Source organism: Equus asinus, chromosome 5 (assembly GCF_041296235.1).
Source record: "Equus asinus isolate D_3611 breed Donkey chromosome 5, EquAss-T2T_v2, whole genome shotgun sequence".
Taxonomy (NCBI): domain Eukaryota; kingdom Metazoa; phylum Chordata; class Mammalia; order Perissodactyla; family Equidae; genus Equus; species Equus asinus.
In genome coordinates this window covers 109,521,929-109,538,247 of record NC_091794.1, presented here as the reverse complement: position 1 = coordinate 109,538,247, position 16,319 = coordinate 109,521,929, and the positions used below count along the sequence as shown (strand labels likewise).

Genomic DNA, 16,319 nt, shown 5'->3' with positions numbered 1-16,319 from the left:
GTCCCACACCCTAGAGGTCAGCGGGCACAACCACAGGGAGGCCTTTAGAGGGAGGCAGGGTGGCTGGCAGGGCCTGGGCCTGGGCCTGGTGTCCAGACCAGCAGCCTGGCTCCACACTCCACATTTGCCTCTTCTAACAATTAGCCTGGAAGGTGCTGGCAGCTGCCAGGACACGGTGCAGCAGGCCCTCCCCAGCATAAAATATTCATCAAGAAAAACTCCAAACAGCTACACTGCCTTCCGTGTCAGCCGGGCCCTGGGGATGGGAGCTACAAATAGACAGGAGGTTGAAGAATTGCTGACAACAGGGGGCAGGCGGGGAGGGGAGGACGGTTGCGCCCCCACCGCGGGCACACGCATGTAGGCCTCTCGGAGCACAAGTATGCTCTGAGAGACAGACGACGCTCATGTTGGCAGCCCCACAGTGAGCACCACGGGGGCCAGGCCGGAGCTGAAAAGCCCTCTCTGGGGAGTCTGACCACTTTTCCCACCAGAGGCTATTTTTATCAAAATCAGTGGGCCCCAGGACACCTCGCTAAAGAATCAAAGATTATATTTAATTAGCGAGAAATAGCCTGGATCGACATGAAGCTGGCCGGCGGGAAGGTGTGGCCAGCAGCAAGATTCAGTCACGGTCCCCTTCACTCTAGCAGGTCTCTTTGCCCAGCACCCCACCCCGCTGCAGCCCCCCTGTGCCCTAGCACCTCCTCCACCACCCTCCAGGCCACAGGTTTCTGGAAAGGGCACACAAAGTCTCTTGGGGACAGAAACTGGCCCCACTCCAGGGCTGCTTCCCAGCTCTGGAAGGTCCTAGGTCCCCCCACAAAGGGCTCCTTGACTGCAGGCCACTCTCCATGGCAGACTGGACCCCGGGGGCGCTGAGGCCCTTCTCACAGAGCCCACATGCTGCCGACCCCTGCTGGCTGCGGCAGTGGTCTCCCCAGATGGCTGACTCCTGGGGTACGTGTAAGGCGAGGGTAGCAGGCACAGCTGCGGCAGCTGCTGGATTCCTGGGAGGGACACCTTACAACCTGCCAGCAGCCAGGATTGCAGACCTTGCCAGAACACCCAGCAATCTGCATTTTCTCTAGACGCCTTTTCAAAATGAAGATGGTCCCAACTCCTTGGCTATCCTTGGTCTTACGCCCAAGTGGGGATCCCCGCAGGTCCCTGCCTCCAGCTGGGTGGCCTCCGGGGGTTACTGCCCCCTTCGCTCCCGTTACAGGCAGCCAGCTCCTGCCTGCCGCCCTGAAACTTCCTGATTCCTTTCACATGGATGGTCTCCAAGCAACGGCCCCCTCTGCCCCCAGCTCCAGGCCTGACCTGAAGGCAGGGCTCTCACCGAGGCCCTGCTCGCAGGGAACCTATGGAATTTGCAACTGCTCCCCCAGCAAAAGCTGATCCTCACCTCCCGCTTCTCCCTCACGGCCCTTGCCGCCACCCGACATCCTCTGTTTTCCCTACTGGCCATGGTCTGCTCTGCTGGGAGGGCGGCTCTAGGAAAGAACAGTGAACAGCAGCAGACACCTTTGGAGCTCCTGATAGAAATTAGCTTACAGAATTCTCACTTGCCCTTTGTGGTGTGTACTAGGGCCGTCACCACTATACAATTGAGGAAACTGAGCCACACAGAAAGCACGTGCCTGAGGTCACACAACTAGCACGTTAAGAGTCCTGATCAGGGGCCGGCCCGGTGGCACAGCTGTTAAGTGCGCACGTTCTGCTTCTCGGTGCCCCGGGGTTCGCCAGTTCAGATCCCGGGTGCGGAGATGGTACCACTTGGCACGCCATGCTGTGGCAGGCATCCCACATATAAAGTAGAGGAATATGGGCACAGATGTTAGCTCAGGGCCAGTCTTCCTCAGAAGAAAGAGGATTGACAGTAGTTAGCTCAGGGGTAATCTCCCTCAAAAAAAAAAAAAAAAAAAGAATCCCAATCAGAACGCAGACAGCAGGATGCCCGCTCCCACCGCCGGACCAACAGCATAGGGAGGTAGCCGTGGAGTCTTCAGGGACCTGCACTTGCCGCTGCGATGGACTGGCGGAGCACTGACTCGTGGGACAGAGACGTGAGCAAGTCTGTGAATCGCTACCACACATGTCCTGAGCCCCACTCCGCGGGAGTCCTGGAGTCATTCTGGGCCAGGGGGTGGATACTAAACTGATGCCTGTGCACACCAGACGATCTCAGGTGGTACTGAGTGCCTGAAGAAACGGCGTGGTGACGGGAAAGACTGGCGCGGGGCGGGGGGGAGTCATGCTTTATCTGGAGGGTGAGGGAAGGCCAACTAAGGAGGAAATATCTGCGAAACAGTGCAAAGAGCTGGTCCCGACTCTGAGGGACTGAGGAAGAGGAGCAGCAGGTGCAAAGGCCCCGAAGCAGGAATGAGTTTGGAGGTTGAAGAACAGAGAAGCCTGGCTTGGCTGGACCCCATGCCAGGGGACATTGAGGAGCCGCTGAGCACTTTAGGCAGGAGAGGAGGCGAATCCCTTTGGTTTTAACAAACTCACTCAGCTGCAGGGTAGAGTCGGATCAAGGGCAGGAGGAACGGAGGAGGGAGTGCAGCTCGGGGCTGAGCAGGGATCCAGCACTGGGACAGGGTCCAGAGACGGTGGGCGTGGGGGCTGAGCAGAAGAGAGGAGCCAGCAGGTCCTCTCAGACTCACCGAGAGAGGGAACACACAAGGAGGAGTGAGACCTGGGGGGCGGGGGATAACGACTGCACTTTGGGAAGATCTGTCTGAGATGCCTGTGGAAACCCTGTGGAGGGGGCATTGCTGGCAAAGTCGGCTGGGGAGTGAATGCAAACACAGGCGATGCCGCGGCAGGGCCTGGACCCAACCGCCCAGGAACGGGGGAGGGTGCAGGCCAGGGCCTTGAAGCCTCACACCAAGGGGACCATGGGGTGGCTGCCTGGACAGTGCAGTCCGAAGTCAAGGGAGCGCAGGCCTCACTGAGGCCCAGTGAGTCATGCCAAAGCCAGAGACAGGCCAGCGAGATAAAGACAGAGAGTGTCCTTGGGTCTGGCCACCCTGCTGGAGCCCTGAGGCGGGGAGGTGGGGAGGCGGGGAGGCAGGGAGGAGAGAGTCAAGGATGTGCCTGTGTGTGGTAGAATTCAGCATCCAGGACAGAGATGTTGGGGGCAGCCTTGCTGACCGGTGTCCTCAAGGCGCACTGTGACCATATGGAAAGAGACGAGATGAAAGTCCAGGTGAGAACCAGGGCAAGCCTGCACTTAAGGGCCATGGGAGCAGGCAAGGCCCTGAGAGGAAGCCGTCTCAGCCCCAGAGAGCGGGGCTGCAGAGGTCAAGGCTGGGAAGGTCAGGTGTGGGCGGAAGCCGTCCTGCCAAGGCACTGGGTGGGGGTTTGGGGTGAGGACGGGCACCCCCAGTCCCTGTACACGGGGCAAAGGAGGCCCCCTTAGGCTCAAGTCAGAAGTGCTGTGTGGGGCTCCCCACCTGGAGAGGGGCAGGTGAAAAGCACAGGGGGAGTGTATGGGTTAGGAGATGAGGGGAGGAGCAAGGCTTCAACAGGGAGGTCCTACACCCCAAAACAGGCTGAGGGTGAGGGCTGTGGGGCTTGTGGCAGGGCTGGAGACATGTGGAGGAAGAGGAGAAGGCCGAGAGCGCCCCCAGCCTGACAGGGGAACCCGTGCCCCACAAGCCCCAAGTAGGGGAAGGCCCAGCTGAGAGTCCTACATGGGAGGTGACAGGCATGTCGGAAATGGAGTGCCGGGGTGGCTGCCTAAGGACGGCTCCCCATCCCGGCTCTCACCGCATCATTCCTCTCAACCCAGCTGAACCCCCTTATCCTTCAAGGCCCGGTTCACAACCCTCCTCTGTGCATACCCCGCCCCACCCCACATCCTGAGGGATCTCATGATCTGCCACCTGACTCACTGGAGCCCCAAGTGGGACCCAACCCCGGCAAAGAGCGAGTGGAGGGAGGGGCCGCAGGGGAGGGGGAGTGACACGAGGGGGCCCTGTGGGCAGCTGAGGCTCCTCCAGCCACAGTGGAGGCTCGGATCACAGTGGCTGCCACACTGGGTGCTGCCCCCGCAGGGCCCATGAGGCCCAGGAAGGAAGGAGCAGGGACAGGTGAGCAGCTCCGGAGGCTCCTAGAGGGGCCTGAGCTGCCACTGAGAAGCACTCTCGCCCAGGTCAGGGGCCGGCCAGCCAGGGGAAGAGGCACATGGGCCTCGCTCCCAGCCTCGGGGAGGAAGTGAGCTCTTAATGAGGTCTGTTTGTTCACTGCTGAGGCTCTCAGCACAGACCCCCCTCCAGGAGGCACAGGCGCTGCATGGGGAGCAGGTTTGCAGGGCAGGGGGCCTGGGGGCACTGCTGGAGCAGCGCTCAGACTGGCAGGGGGCTGAGCCGCCTATCCAGCCGCTTCCACAAAAGCGCCAGGTGCTCGAGAGACCCACCCTGCCCAGGCCACTCTGCCCCCCTCTCCCTCACCCCACAGAGGGCAGGAAGCTCTGACTATAGCCCTGGGTTCCCGTTTCCTCCTGGCCCTGGAAGGGCTGCCCCAGTGACAGACATGGGGTCTGGCTCAGGGAGAAATCAGGAGCAGCCTGAACGGAGGCTTTCTCCACACAGCAACAGAAAGTTGCGTGCTGGATCCAAACCCAGGCTCCTCAAGGACTAGCTGTGTGACCTTCCACAAGCGCCTCAGTCTTGCTGGTCTGAGGGGGTCTTCACCCGTGTAATGGAGTACTGAGCAGGGGGGCCCCGCCCCAGAGCTGGGAGAGGTTGGCTGAGAGAAGCAAGCCGAGGGCTCAGAGCTGGCAGGCCCCAGGACACACTCCAGGTGAGGCACTCACCCTGACTGGCATTGGTAAGGAATTCGTGAGGGTTATTATAAAACCATCGTCAGCCTCAAGGGAAATTTGGAAGCGTCCTTCGTGCGTTCATTCAATCCACAATTACTGAGCACTTCTCAGCCCAGCATCCTCATCAACCACTCACCATCTTCCCGTTCACTACCTTGAACCTCAGCTGCCTCTGGCACCCCAACTCTCAGGCTTCCCTGTGGCCAGCACTTGCCAAAGTGTTGGGATTCTAGCTCCTGGGATCTCTCAACAGTGCCCCAGCCCCACCAGCTGTCCTGGGGGCTCCTGCCCACACCCTCCTCCGCAGCCCAAAGGCCAGAGGCCTAGCAAACTACCCCTGCTCCTCCGAGCGCCCACACCGCCCATCTCCCCTCCGCATCGTGGTTTTACGCTCGGGCAGGCCTTCCACACAGCAGGGTTCATGCATTTTCAGAGAACACCCACTAAGTGCCAAGACTGTTCCAGGCCCTAGCGACCCAGTAGGAGCACATATGCTCCTGCCCTCATGAAGCTCAGTCCTGTGGGGGAGATGGGCAATTAGCAAATGACCGGCAAACCTAAGCTGGGGTAGGTGGTGGTTATTTGGAGAAGGACGGGGCAGGTATGAGACTAGAGAGGACTGTGGGGCACTCTGGATGGGAGGTCAGGGGCTCCTCGGAGGAGGCGACATCAGGCCCAGACCTGGGTGAGGAGGATTCAGCCCTGAAGGTGTGTCTGTATAGGGGCTCCAGACAGGCAGGGAGCAGGCGGGTGGGTGGCAGGGCACGTGGAGCCTCACCGTGAGGCCAGGAGCTTGGAATTTATTCTGAATGCACTAAAGCTTTCAGCAGGGAGGTGACAAGATCTGAAGAGTTAAAAAAGAGATCACTCTGATGCTGTGAAGAACGGAGTATGTGTGAGTGTAAGAGAGGGAGAGAAGGACCAGGGAGGAGGCTGTGGTGGCTCCAGGTGCCACCAGAGGCCTGGGGGCCAGGAGAGAGGCAGTAACGCCAGGACTGGGCAGGGGTGGGCATGAGGGGGCTGGGAGCCAGGAAGTCTCCTGCAATTGTGGCCTCGAGCCAGGGGGGACTGGGGGTGTCAGGAGCTGAGATGGGGGCTGTGCGGCAAGAGGGAGGGAAAGTATTACATGTTCCTTGGATCCAGCCTTCTGTTTACCAGGTTAGGAAAATGCTAGCAAGGCCACACCTCTAGCCCTCCTGGAGCCTCCACCCAAACAGTAGCCTCTGGAACTGTGCTCATCTTAGACCTCAGGCTGCAGAGCCCCAGGACGGCGGTCCAGTGCTGGTGGCTGTAACCCTCCATGGTCTCTGCTTGGGCCAGAGACCCTCACGGTCTCTGGGTAGAGCTCAGAGGACGTGGGCTCCCAGTGGCAGCAGCCCACGTGTGAGGCTGTGTGGCCAAGCACCTATCTACGCACACCAAGGGCAGAGCCCAGCCAGGTGGCCGAGGCAGGCAAACGCCACAAGGCCCAGAGGCCCAGCCCCGAGGTGCAGGGTCTGCCTTGATCCACATCTCGCAGGACACAGAAGCCAAGGGCTCCTGGAGAGCCCAGCCCTCAGGGGGGTCCTCATCCCTAGTCTAGCATTTGTACACAGCATCAGGAGCCCCAAGGCACTGCCCTCACCCTGGAGAGGAAATGCCAATTTCAAGCAGCTCATAGGGGTCTCTCTCATCCTGTCTGCCCAGTCCCACCCCACAGTCCACAGAGAAAGGCTCTCATGTTTGACCTGTACCACAGCCAAGGTCACTGGTCCAGGGAGCAGCCAGGCCTGGGCCCTGCTCTGACCCTTTGGGAGCTGAGTGGGGCCCAGCTGCCCAGAATGGGCTCATGTGACTCAGTTTTCCTACGAGCCAGTGAGTGCAGACCGGGTCAGCCCGGTGCGGGACATCCCGAGGACACACGGGCCAGAGGTGATCACTCACCACGAGCTGGGGCACGGGCAGTGGCTTGCCCTCCTGGCTCAGGGACACGTAGGTGAAGAAGGCGCTGGCAGCCCGGTAGCGCTTCTGCGAGTTGTCCACCACAGGGTCAGCATCCACCAGGACCTCGATTTCCATGGACTTGTTGCTTGTGAAGGTCATGCGCCCAGAGATGGTGATGACACACCCTGCGGAGCACAGACCGTGGGTTAGGGGGGCAGCAGGAGGAGGGGCCGGGCTGGGCAGGGAGGGAGCAAATGTTAGCATTACTGAGGACGTTCAGACATCCAGTTAGATAACGGACCGTTTTAAAAACTACTATGACATTGAAACGACAAAACATTAGTAGCCTCTGAATGTTTATCTTTCTAGTGAGCAGAAAGCAGATGCTTACTTTCATCATTTACATGTTTATGAGTTGAAGGTATCTTAGTGGCCATCGTTGAGCCCCTCCTGACCCCCAGTCACAGCTTCTGCTGGAAGAATGCTTCCGGTCACGCCCACACCTCAGGGGCAAGACCCCAACCTGCTTTCAGGGAGCTCCAGGGTGTGAGCGGGCTCCCTCCCTTTCAGGGTAAGGCCAAATCTGCAGCCTGCGCTGTCCACGCTTTGGCCTTCCCTGTGCCCGCTGGAGCCACAGCTGCCCCACCACGTTGCTGTGAGCACCATTAACAAACCTTCTTCCACCTTCCCTGGCCCCTTCCAGCTCCCTGGCTGCGTTTCTGATGCTGGTCTGATAGAAGCTTTGGATGCTTTGTCGGGCCAAGCTGTCACACTGACCATGGTCCTCTGCCCTCCTAGAGCCACTGCCACTTCAGCTCACGGCCTTCTACCCCTCCGTCCAGGTGGGACTGTGTCTGTCCTGTCAGGCTCTGCTTCTCTCTATCATCTTGCCCACGGGACCAGAGCTCTCCTTTCGGCTGCAGACAATCTGCCTTCCTACGACATGACATTCCATGCCCTGTCCTTGGTCAGAGTCCCCAGAGCTCAGCACCTGCCTGCTTGGTTCCCTTGTTGCTTATGACAAAGTCCAAAGTCACACGTTCCCATAACACTGTCCTAGGTGTCCTTCTCTCCCTCAACCCCAACCCAACCTCTCTGCACTCCTCACACCACTGGGGTCCCGAATATCCACCCTGGCAGGTGGGCTGCCCCACCCTCCAGGTCATGGGTTCCTGCCTCCTGCCTGGCCTTGGCCCTCCCTTTCTTCTACTTAATCCCTTAATCTCACGAAGTTCAGTATTTATCTATAAACGGACCTGAGTTGCCTCATGGGGTAACTATGGGGATAGCATGAAACAAGCCAGGTGCTGAGCCTCGTGCCTGGTAGGGAAGGTACTCGACAGTGCCCCTAATGCTGGCACCTGCTCCCTGGAAGCAGTGCTGGCTGCAGGGACCCCAGGAACTCCGATGTCCGAGCTCCATGGAGACAGGCTCCACAAGACATTTTAGAGACCCAGGAAGACAGACAAGTCAGGGCAGCGCAGTGACTGTTAGGGGTGAGTGTGTGGGCAGGCCAGAAGCAGGAGCGGTTATTCCATGTTATAAAGTACCAGAATGTTCTATGCCACATTCAACTTTATACTTACAGGGACTCCTTCATGTCGGATACGGCCAATTCTGAGAGGGAAGGAAGGCCATGTGGTCAGTGACAAGTGGCATTATGTGAGCTATAAGGGCACAGAGTCACCTGCAAAGCACCCAGGGCACATTCTGGGGATGGGGAACACAAAGGGCCCACTTCCCAGCCAGGGAGCAGGCAGGGTGAGGGGTCGTTCCCGAGGGTCCTCCCCATCAGGCCTCCCCCTCTCATCCATGACCATAAGACTCAGGGGCCGTGAGCCGAGAAGCAGGGACAAGTCTTTCCCATGAGGGCAACAAGGACTCCCTGGCCAAGGGGTGTGGACATGGGGCCGCCCTCAGGGTGCTGCTGCAGGGACAGAACATTCCGGACGCTTTGGACACTGACCGTTTGTTTCGGAGAAGGACAGGGGTGTGCCCCTCCTCGTGTTCCAGTAAAGTGTCCCCCAACTGCCATGGCAAACTCATGGCTGCTCATGTCTAATTTCTGGATTAGGAACCTGAAGAAACTTCTAACTTTAATCAAAAATGATTTCAAACAATGAAGTCGGTCGATGAAGAGCATTAGACACAACAACAAAGAGAGAACCTGCCTCAAGTGCCATTTATGGTACAAAATACAACAATCCCCTCCTAAGAGTCATGAAAATCTCAAGTACAGCCCAAATCCCGGTCTTTTCATCTTCAGAGATAGCAACAAGCCACAGGCTTTAACGCTGGGGGGCCGGCCGCAGGGAGACGCTTGAAAGCTGGGAACCTGGCTGGGTAATCGAGGGGCTGGGACTTTATTAGAAACTGACAAGTCCCAGTTCTGGCGTTACCAGGAGACTCCAAAGCTTCTAAGGCCACTTCCTGGCCGAGGGCCTCCCCTCTCCCTGACCCTTGTCTCGGAAAGTGCACCCCACACGGCCCCAGGGTCTTCAGTCAGTCGTTGGCAAAGGGGGGCACAGGCACCTTGGGGCAGCTCCAGCCACAACCACTATTTGTCAGCTCCCAAGTGCCTGGAAGGCTCATGCCAAATGCCTCACCTCCTGCCTCCTCAGGCTCCTACCAGCCACTGCAACATCGCCACCTCCCTCAGCATCCAAGAGTGCAGGGCAGTGAGCCTGTGGTGGGGAGGGTTGCCAGGGATGGGTCTCAGGTTTACGAGAACAAACACCTCAACTCTACAGACCCCCTCCACGCTGCCCCTTGCTCCACATTCCGGCCTTCCATGAGCTATGGAAAGCTCCCAGCGCCTCCAGCCTCCCTCTGTCCCTGCCCCTGTGCTGGCCAGGCCCACACTCTGCACAGCCCAGGTACCCCTTCTTCAGGGGACACAGCCCAGCAGACTTTGGGCTCCCCCATCACAACCTTTCTAGAACAGAGTTCCTCGCCTTCAGAGCACTCACCTCCATTGGTACCTGCCCATTCATCGCTTGTCTGTTTGACTAAGGTCCATCTCCCTCCCAGCCTGGAAGCCCACAAGAGCAGGCACCCCATCGCCCCTGAACCAACATATGGCCCGTGGGGATGTGGTTCATGTGTGGACACCAGCCACTGCAGACTCCAGATGGATGGGGACCCTCCTGCAGATGCTTCACCTCATCAAGCCATGTGGCTGCCCTCAGAGCCCAGCATGGCCACAAGGTCTGGCGCTTCCATCCCTCCCCCCAGGCACGGGGCTGGGGCAGAGGACACACACACCAGGAACACGGGAAGGGTAGATGCAAGGTGGCTCACCATGTGCATGCTGGGCCAGCCTCAACCTTGGCCTGGGATACTGGGGGGCCCATCTGAGGCGAAGAGGACCCCAGCCTGAGTTCAGCTTGTGTTCTTGTTCACTTCAATTTGTTTCACACACTGTCTGTGCAAGCCTGACCTACGGGGCCACGGCAGTTGTGCGCTCAGAGTAAGGCCCTGGGGGCCGTGGAGGTGCCGAAACACTGCCCGGGGACTTTCCCACAAGGTCACACGTCCAAATCCACCTGGAGGACAGCTCGTCTATTTAGAAGAGGGAACGTGACCAGCTCAAGGTGGGAAATGGCATCTCCCACCGGCACTAGGTTCCACGCGCCTACCTAGGACAGGCTCGGGGCATGGGGCCACTCTCCTCATCCCGGGGTAGGGGACCAGGAAGGGAGCTCCTGGTTCTCCTCTGAGCCTCTGAATCAACCACAGCCATGCAAAGCCCTCATACAGCCATTCTCCACGAAGTGTCTCAGTGAACGGCAGGTGCTCTGAGGCCTGGAGCAACACTCTGGGTGCCCTTGGTTCCCGCACTCTATTGTGCCTTGCGGAGGAGCCCTGGGTTCCAAAGGCTTTGGGGTCTGATGGGCCCGGGTTTGAGTCCTGGCTCAGCCACTGGGCAGGGCCAAGCGAGGAACCTCACTGTGCCTCAGTCTCCTCATCTGAAAATGGGTACAGGAGTAGCCATATCTCAGGGAGGTCACGGTGAGGCTGCAGATGTGGCCACACTGAGGTCATGTGGACAAAAGCCCGGGATAGTAATTTCTGGCGGGGTCTGAGTGCCCTTCCGCATCACAGCCCTCTGGGGAAAGGCACCTCAAACCCAAGGGGAGAGTGTGCCTGCAGACGCTCTGTTGTGTCTTAAGGGGTTTTTGAAAAGACTCATACCAAACGAGGTAGTAATAAGAAGTGACATTTAAAACAAATCACCCCACTTTTTCTTTTTCTGCAGCAGGCACATTTACACTGGGTAAGAAGCTGCTTCTAACACTGTCTAAGGAAGAAAATGGGCTGTCACATTGGCAAGGGAGACTTCATCTTTTCAGCTCCTGAAGAACGCGGGATAACGAAGCCTTGAGAACCCTCCCCGTGCTCCCTGGATCCCAGGAGATTAGCAGTTGTGCCAGAGCCTCCAGTGAGATGCTGCTGCACTGGGGTGCACTGGGCCACAGCTCAGCATCCCCAGCAAGTGAGCCTGGTCTGAGAGGTGGGGACTCAGCTGTGCTCACGGGGCCCCAGGTCCCAAGTACATAAGGAACCCTCTGGGCCTGAGTTCCAGTGCAAACCCTCCATTGGAGGCGGGGATAAGCCAGGAAGCTCACTGCCTCACTCCCCCATTGCCAATCCCCTAAACCTCAGAGGTGCCCATATCTGCAGCTGGGGAGGCTTGGGGTGGAGGGAGGGGCACTTCCTCTCATGCTGCCTTGAAAACCCCAAGGGCTGAGGAACACTTGTTGCTCTCCTGTGTTCTCTGCCAGGGTCCTGTCCACAGGACTCACAGGGTAAGACACAGGGTAGGGGAAAGGCAGAGCTCAGAAAGGAGCTGGAGCCCTAGCCACCTCTCTGGGAAAGTGGAATTACTAACCACTGTGGCAGGTGGAACAACGGCCCCGAAAGACATTCTCGTGCTAATCCCCAGAACCTCTGAAGGTGTCACCTTACATGGCAAAGGGACACCACAGAGGTGATTAGGCCAAGGACCCCGAGGCGGGGAGATTGGCCTGGATTATCCAGGTGGGCCCACAGTCATCATGAGGGTCCTCATAAGTGGACGAGGGAGGTAGGAGGGGAGCGTCAGGGAGACGTGACAGTGGAAGCAGAGTCAGAGGGATGCTGCGCTGCCGACTTTGAAGATGGGGGACAGGGTCACAAGCCAGGGAAAGCACCGGCCTCTAGGATTTGGAGAAGGCAAGAAGCAGATTCTTTCCTAGAGGCTCCAGAAGGAAGCAGCCCGGCCCATACCCTGAGTTTCGCCCAGTGAGACCCGGGCCTGACCTCAGAACTGTGAGATAACAAATTTGTGTTGTTTCAGCCACGAGGTTTTTAGTAAATGTTCCAGCAGCCATAGAAAACTAAGACAATTACCTGGGTAAAGCTAACTGGGTAATTTTAATGCAGGGCTGTTACTGACACTGAATCACAAGTAACTACAAAATTAGGAGCACAATGCTTCATGAAGCCCAGAGAACATGATTTTTAAACAGTTCTATCATCCATTTCTACCACTTAACATGACATTTCCACGCTTCAAGTAGAGATTCTATGGCAGCAAAAAGCATCTGGAACCTTGAATGAAGTTCCAGGGAAAACCAAATGAATCTTAAGGCCATCTGGGCCAGGGCCCGGCACCCACACGTTACAGAGCTGGTGGGCTTCCAGCGGGAAGGACATTCGGTGCCAGAGTGTGGAGATTGCCTAACTGGTTCCATCAAAGGCCAAAAAAGTATCAACCAAAATGAAGGGACGTATTTGTACTCTATTTTTTAAGTTCTGTCAGCCTATTTGGTGGTTCCAACTATCTGATTCCTAACTGAATTTGGGAGTTGGAGCTTAAATTCCTCTCATGAATTCCCTGGGGTTCATGAGTAGAGCCCCAGGAGCACCCACAAGGAGCTAAGAAGCTGGTCTTGTTTGGTGAATTCCAACTTGGCCCCCAAGGTCTGAGGGGCTGCCCCCTGCAGACCGAGCACTGAACAGGACTTTGTGGGCAGAGGTTGCTTCACGGGAAGGCTCTGTGCCCAGCTCTGGATCAGGCTCAGACGGAGTCTCGACGCCATGTTGAAGGGAGCGCTGGGGCACCAGGCATTGTGCTAAAGTGCTTTATACGATCTACAGGAGTATAAGGACATCCCTCCGAGAGCATGGGCAATCTCAGCACCCAGTCCCCGGGCAGCCACGCCAGAGAGATACCAGGGCTGGACAGTCCAGAGGCCAGCGCTGCCCAACAGAACTTTCTGCAGTGGTGGAAATGCTTTCCATTTGTGTTGTCCAACATGGTAGCCACGGGTAGCTACTGAGCACTTAAAATGTGTGAGGGTGTGACTGACCAAGGAATGGCATTTTTCATTTTATTTACTTTTAATTAGAATGTAAAGTGTGGCTAGTGAGCATTGTCGGGGACGGCACAGGTGGGCTCCTGCAGGCAAAGCTGCCACGTCTAGAGTGTGAAGCTTGGAGACTGGATTACCTGCCTCTGACTGACTGACTTCAGCAGGAGGGTGTTCCCTGGGCTAAGGGGGATGCGAGGGACACAAAAAGAGCGCTGCCTTCCTTGGGGCTGGACACCCCCAACTGAGAGAACCCTTAGCACGTTTTCCGGCTGCTTCAGGAAGCCCAGAGTTTCATACATAGCTGCATGGGGAACAGCTGCCACTCCAGGGGTCCAGCGTGAGCATCAACCATGGACGGCGCTGCAGCGGATCAGCGAGGGTTGAAGCTGACACCCCGGGCCCCAGTGGTGGATGCCCGTGTTGTTCAAGCCTGGGGGTGAGAGGGCCCCAGAGTATGGGGCTCAGAGCTCTGACCCTGGAGCCAACAGTCTGGCCTCCCTTCCCGGCTCCACCATGGACCAGCCCTGTGGCCACGGGTGGTTTCCAGGTCGGAAAAATGGTGATAACAACAGTTTCTGTCTCACTGGATAGGGGCACTGTATACCCCTCCAAGTGAGGGGTAAAGCCTATAAAGCACTGTAGCACAATGTCTGGCACTCGAAAGTGAGGACTATCAGAGTTAAATAGATGGAGTGCCTGCAGTGGGCTGAGTTGTGAATCACAGCTAATTTCTGCTTTTAAATCACTGCTGAGCAGCCTGGGCTGGCACAACCCCGGAGGGCTGGCAGGTGCCCACCCCAAACTCCCCCGGCAGACAGTCGTCTCTCCAGGGGCAGATTTCAGCAGCATGCCAGGGATTTGGAAAAGAAAACAGAATAATAAAACATTGCTCTTACCAAGGCTGAGAAGTTGCCAAGTATTTCAAACTTTAAGACCAGCTCAGCGTTTGAGATCCAAAAAGAGTGAACTTTCTTAAGAAAAGTGAAGTGACTTTGGTATTTCTTACATAACACACTCCAAAGCGTTTTCTAGAAGATTCTTCATTTTCCACCTTAATAGTCTGGAGAGATCACTTCTCTACAAGAAAACTTCAGCTTTAGGTTTTCCTACCCAAGGCTTCGAAAATCATCGTATCGAAGGTCACTATTTACTCTTTAACTTTTCTTAACAGTTGCCTTGGCATTTTAACATCTCAACTAAAAAAAAAAAATTCAGAGATGGAGCAAGTGATATGTAAAAAGTAAGTTCACATTTTCAAGCTTCATCAGCCCTGAATGATGCTGGTGCTCCTGTTACGTGGCACACTGCCGGGTGGACCACACCCCACCTCAGCAATGCTGGCCCCCATCCTGGCACAGGGCGCTCAGTTCACCGCTGCTGGGTGAGCAGCCCTGGGAGGCATTACCCACTTTCTAACAAGTCAAGGGTCTGCACGACCTACTCTCACAGACAAAGCACTCCTTTCTTTCTTCACCTTGACTGCCTGGCATGAGTTTAACTCACTACGCCCCTGCCGAGGACCCTGAACCCAGCTGACACGCGGGTGGGAGGGAGGAACAGGCCGTGGTGGACTTTGAGCACCAGGTGGAGGGCTTGGGCTGAACTTGGTATCATGGGCAGCCATCGAGGCCATGAGCAGAGAAGTGACAGGTCACCGGCACTAAAGACAGTGAACATGTGGGTGGCGTTAGAAGGGGGTGGCGGGGGGATGGCAAGGGTATAAGAGAGACGGGCCCTCTGGTCTAGGCAAGCATTGACGGTATCCTAGAAGAATCTGGTTTGTAAATAGCAAATGTGCTCCCCCACTAGAGAGCAGGTCACCAAAGGATGAGAGTTGCCCCTGCAAGCCCCCGAAAAGTGCCCCCGCGGTGTTAGGAGTGTGGGTGTAGTGAGCGCTCACTCCTCAGCACACACCTCTCATGGCTGAAATTCAAACTCATCTTCTGACCTTCTGGGCAAAGTTTTCCTGAGGCAAAGCTGCAGGCATGGATTCCTGAAGGACACTGCATCTAAGTGACAGGTGAGGCCACAGCTGGGCCTGGCATTTGGCTGATACGTACAAAGGACTGCTCTTCCCAGTAAGTAGTTTTATCAGAGGCTGAATGGAGATAAAGTGAAGAATTTCCTGCCTTAGATCTGAAGAAGCCGGTCAACCCAAAGGTCTGGCCTCCTCTCCATTCCAGCTGTTTCTCTAATGAAATATGCTGAAATGGGTAAGTCAGAAAGTCATATTTCATCTGCTAAGACACCACCTATGGTCGTCAGAATAATGGCCCCCCAAAGATGCCCACGTTATAACCCAGGGAACCTGTGAATATGTGACCTCACAGGGCAAAAGGACTTTGCAGATGTGATTAAGGACCTCAAAATGGGGAGATGATTCCGGATTATCTGGGTGGTCCCAAGTCATCACAAGGGTCCTTTTAAGAGGGAGGCAGGAGGTCTGAGTAAGAATAAGGAGACGGGGCGACGGAAGCAGTGGCGGTAGGGAGGGGCCGAGGAGCCCAGGACTGCAGGCAGCCTCTACTAGCTGACAAGCCAAAGAGACAGATCCTCCCCTACAGCCTCCAGAAGCGTAAGAGAATGAGTTTGTGTTATTTTAAGCTTCTAGTTCGTGGTAATTGATTATAGCAGCCACAGGAAACTCATACACAGACAGGGTATTTGGCTGGCAACGCATCTTAATTTCTGGGCTTTTCCCCACTGCGTCATGTCAGCCTTTGGGAGGTGGGAGGCACCCCTCCCAGGAGGACCAGGAGGAGGGGTGCTCATATGTGGTGGTACGGGATGGACGGGACCCCCAGGGCTGTGTGTCTGAGACACGGCAGGTGACCAGGTGATATGCAAACATTTCCCAAACAAAGTGGCGTGGGTGCTGCCCGATCAGGCCAGTTGCTGGCTGTGGACAGCTGCTGCACTATGGTCACAGCCCAGGGTGCCCACCGGCTCAGTCGCCCACATGTGCCCATGACCACCAGCCGGCACCTTTTCCATGAAAATATCACTACTTAAAAAATAGTCCTTATGCGGATTAAGTTTTACACTGGACTTAGGAACGAGTTAATTCTATGCCCCAACAAAAAGAAGGTCCAAGCCACCGTGCTTCCTTGTTTCACAAAACATTTGCTTCCTGGGCTCCTCGTTTGTTCCTGGGTCTTTCATCGGTGCCTCCATGCCAGGGAGGCACACAGCCTCTCAATTCTGCTCCA

At 56.6% G+C, this 16,319-nt stretch overlaps 1 protein-coding gene across 7 annotated transcripts in view; it reads right to left on the bottom strand.

The window, feature by feature from the left end:
- ACOT7 (acyl-CoA thioesterase 7) overlaps positions 1-16,319 on the bottom strand; it is a 120,615-nt gene that overhangs the window by 13,227 nt on the left and 91,069 nt on the right. For 6 of the 7 annotated variants that reach the window (XM_014862040.3, XM_044769564.2, XM_070511235.1 and 3 more), the window contains one exon: positions 6,755-6,939. In XM_014862040.3, coding sequence (XP_014717526.1) covers positions 6,755-6,939 — 185 coding nt within the window. Of the gene's footprint in view, positions 1-6,754; positions 6,940-8,340; positions 8,372-16,319 lie in introns of all 7 variants that reach the window. The other variant, XR_006527405.2, reaches the window with a different exon arrangement.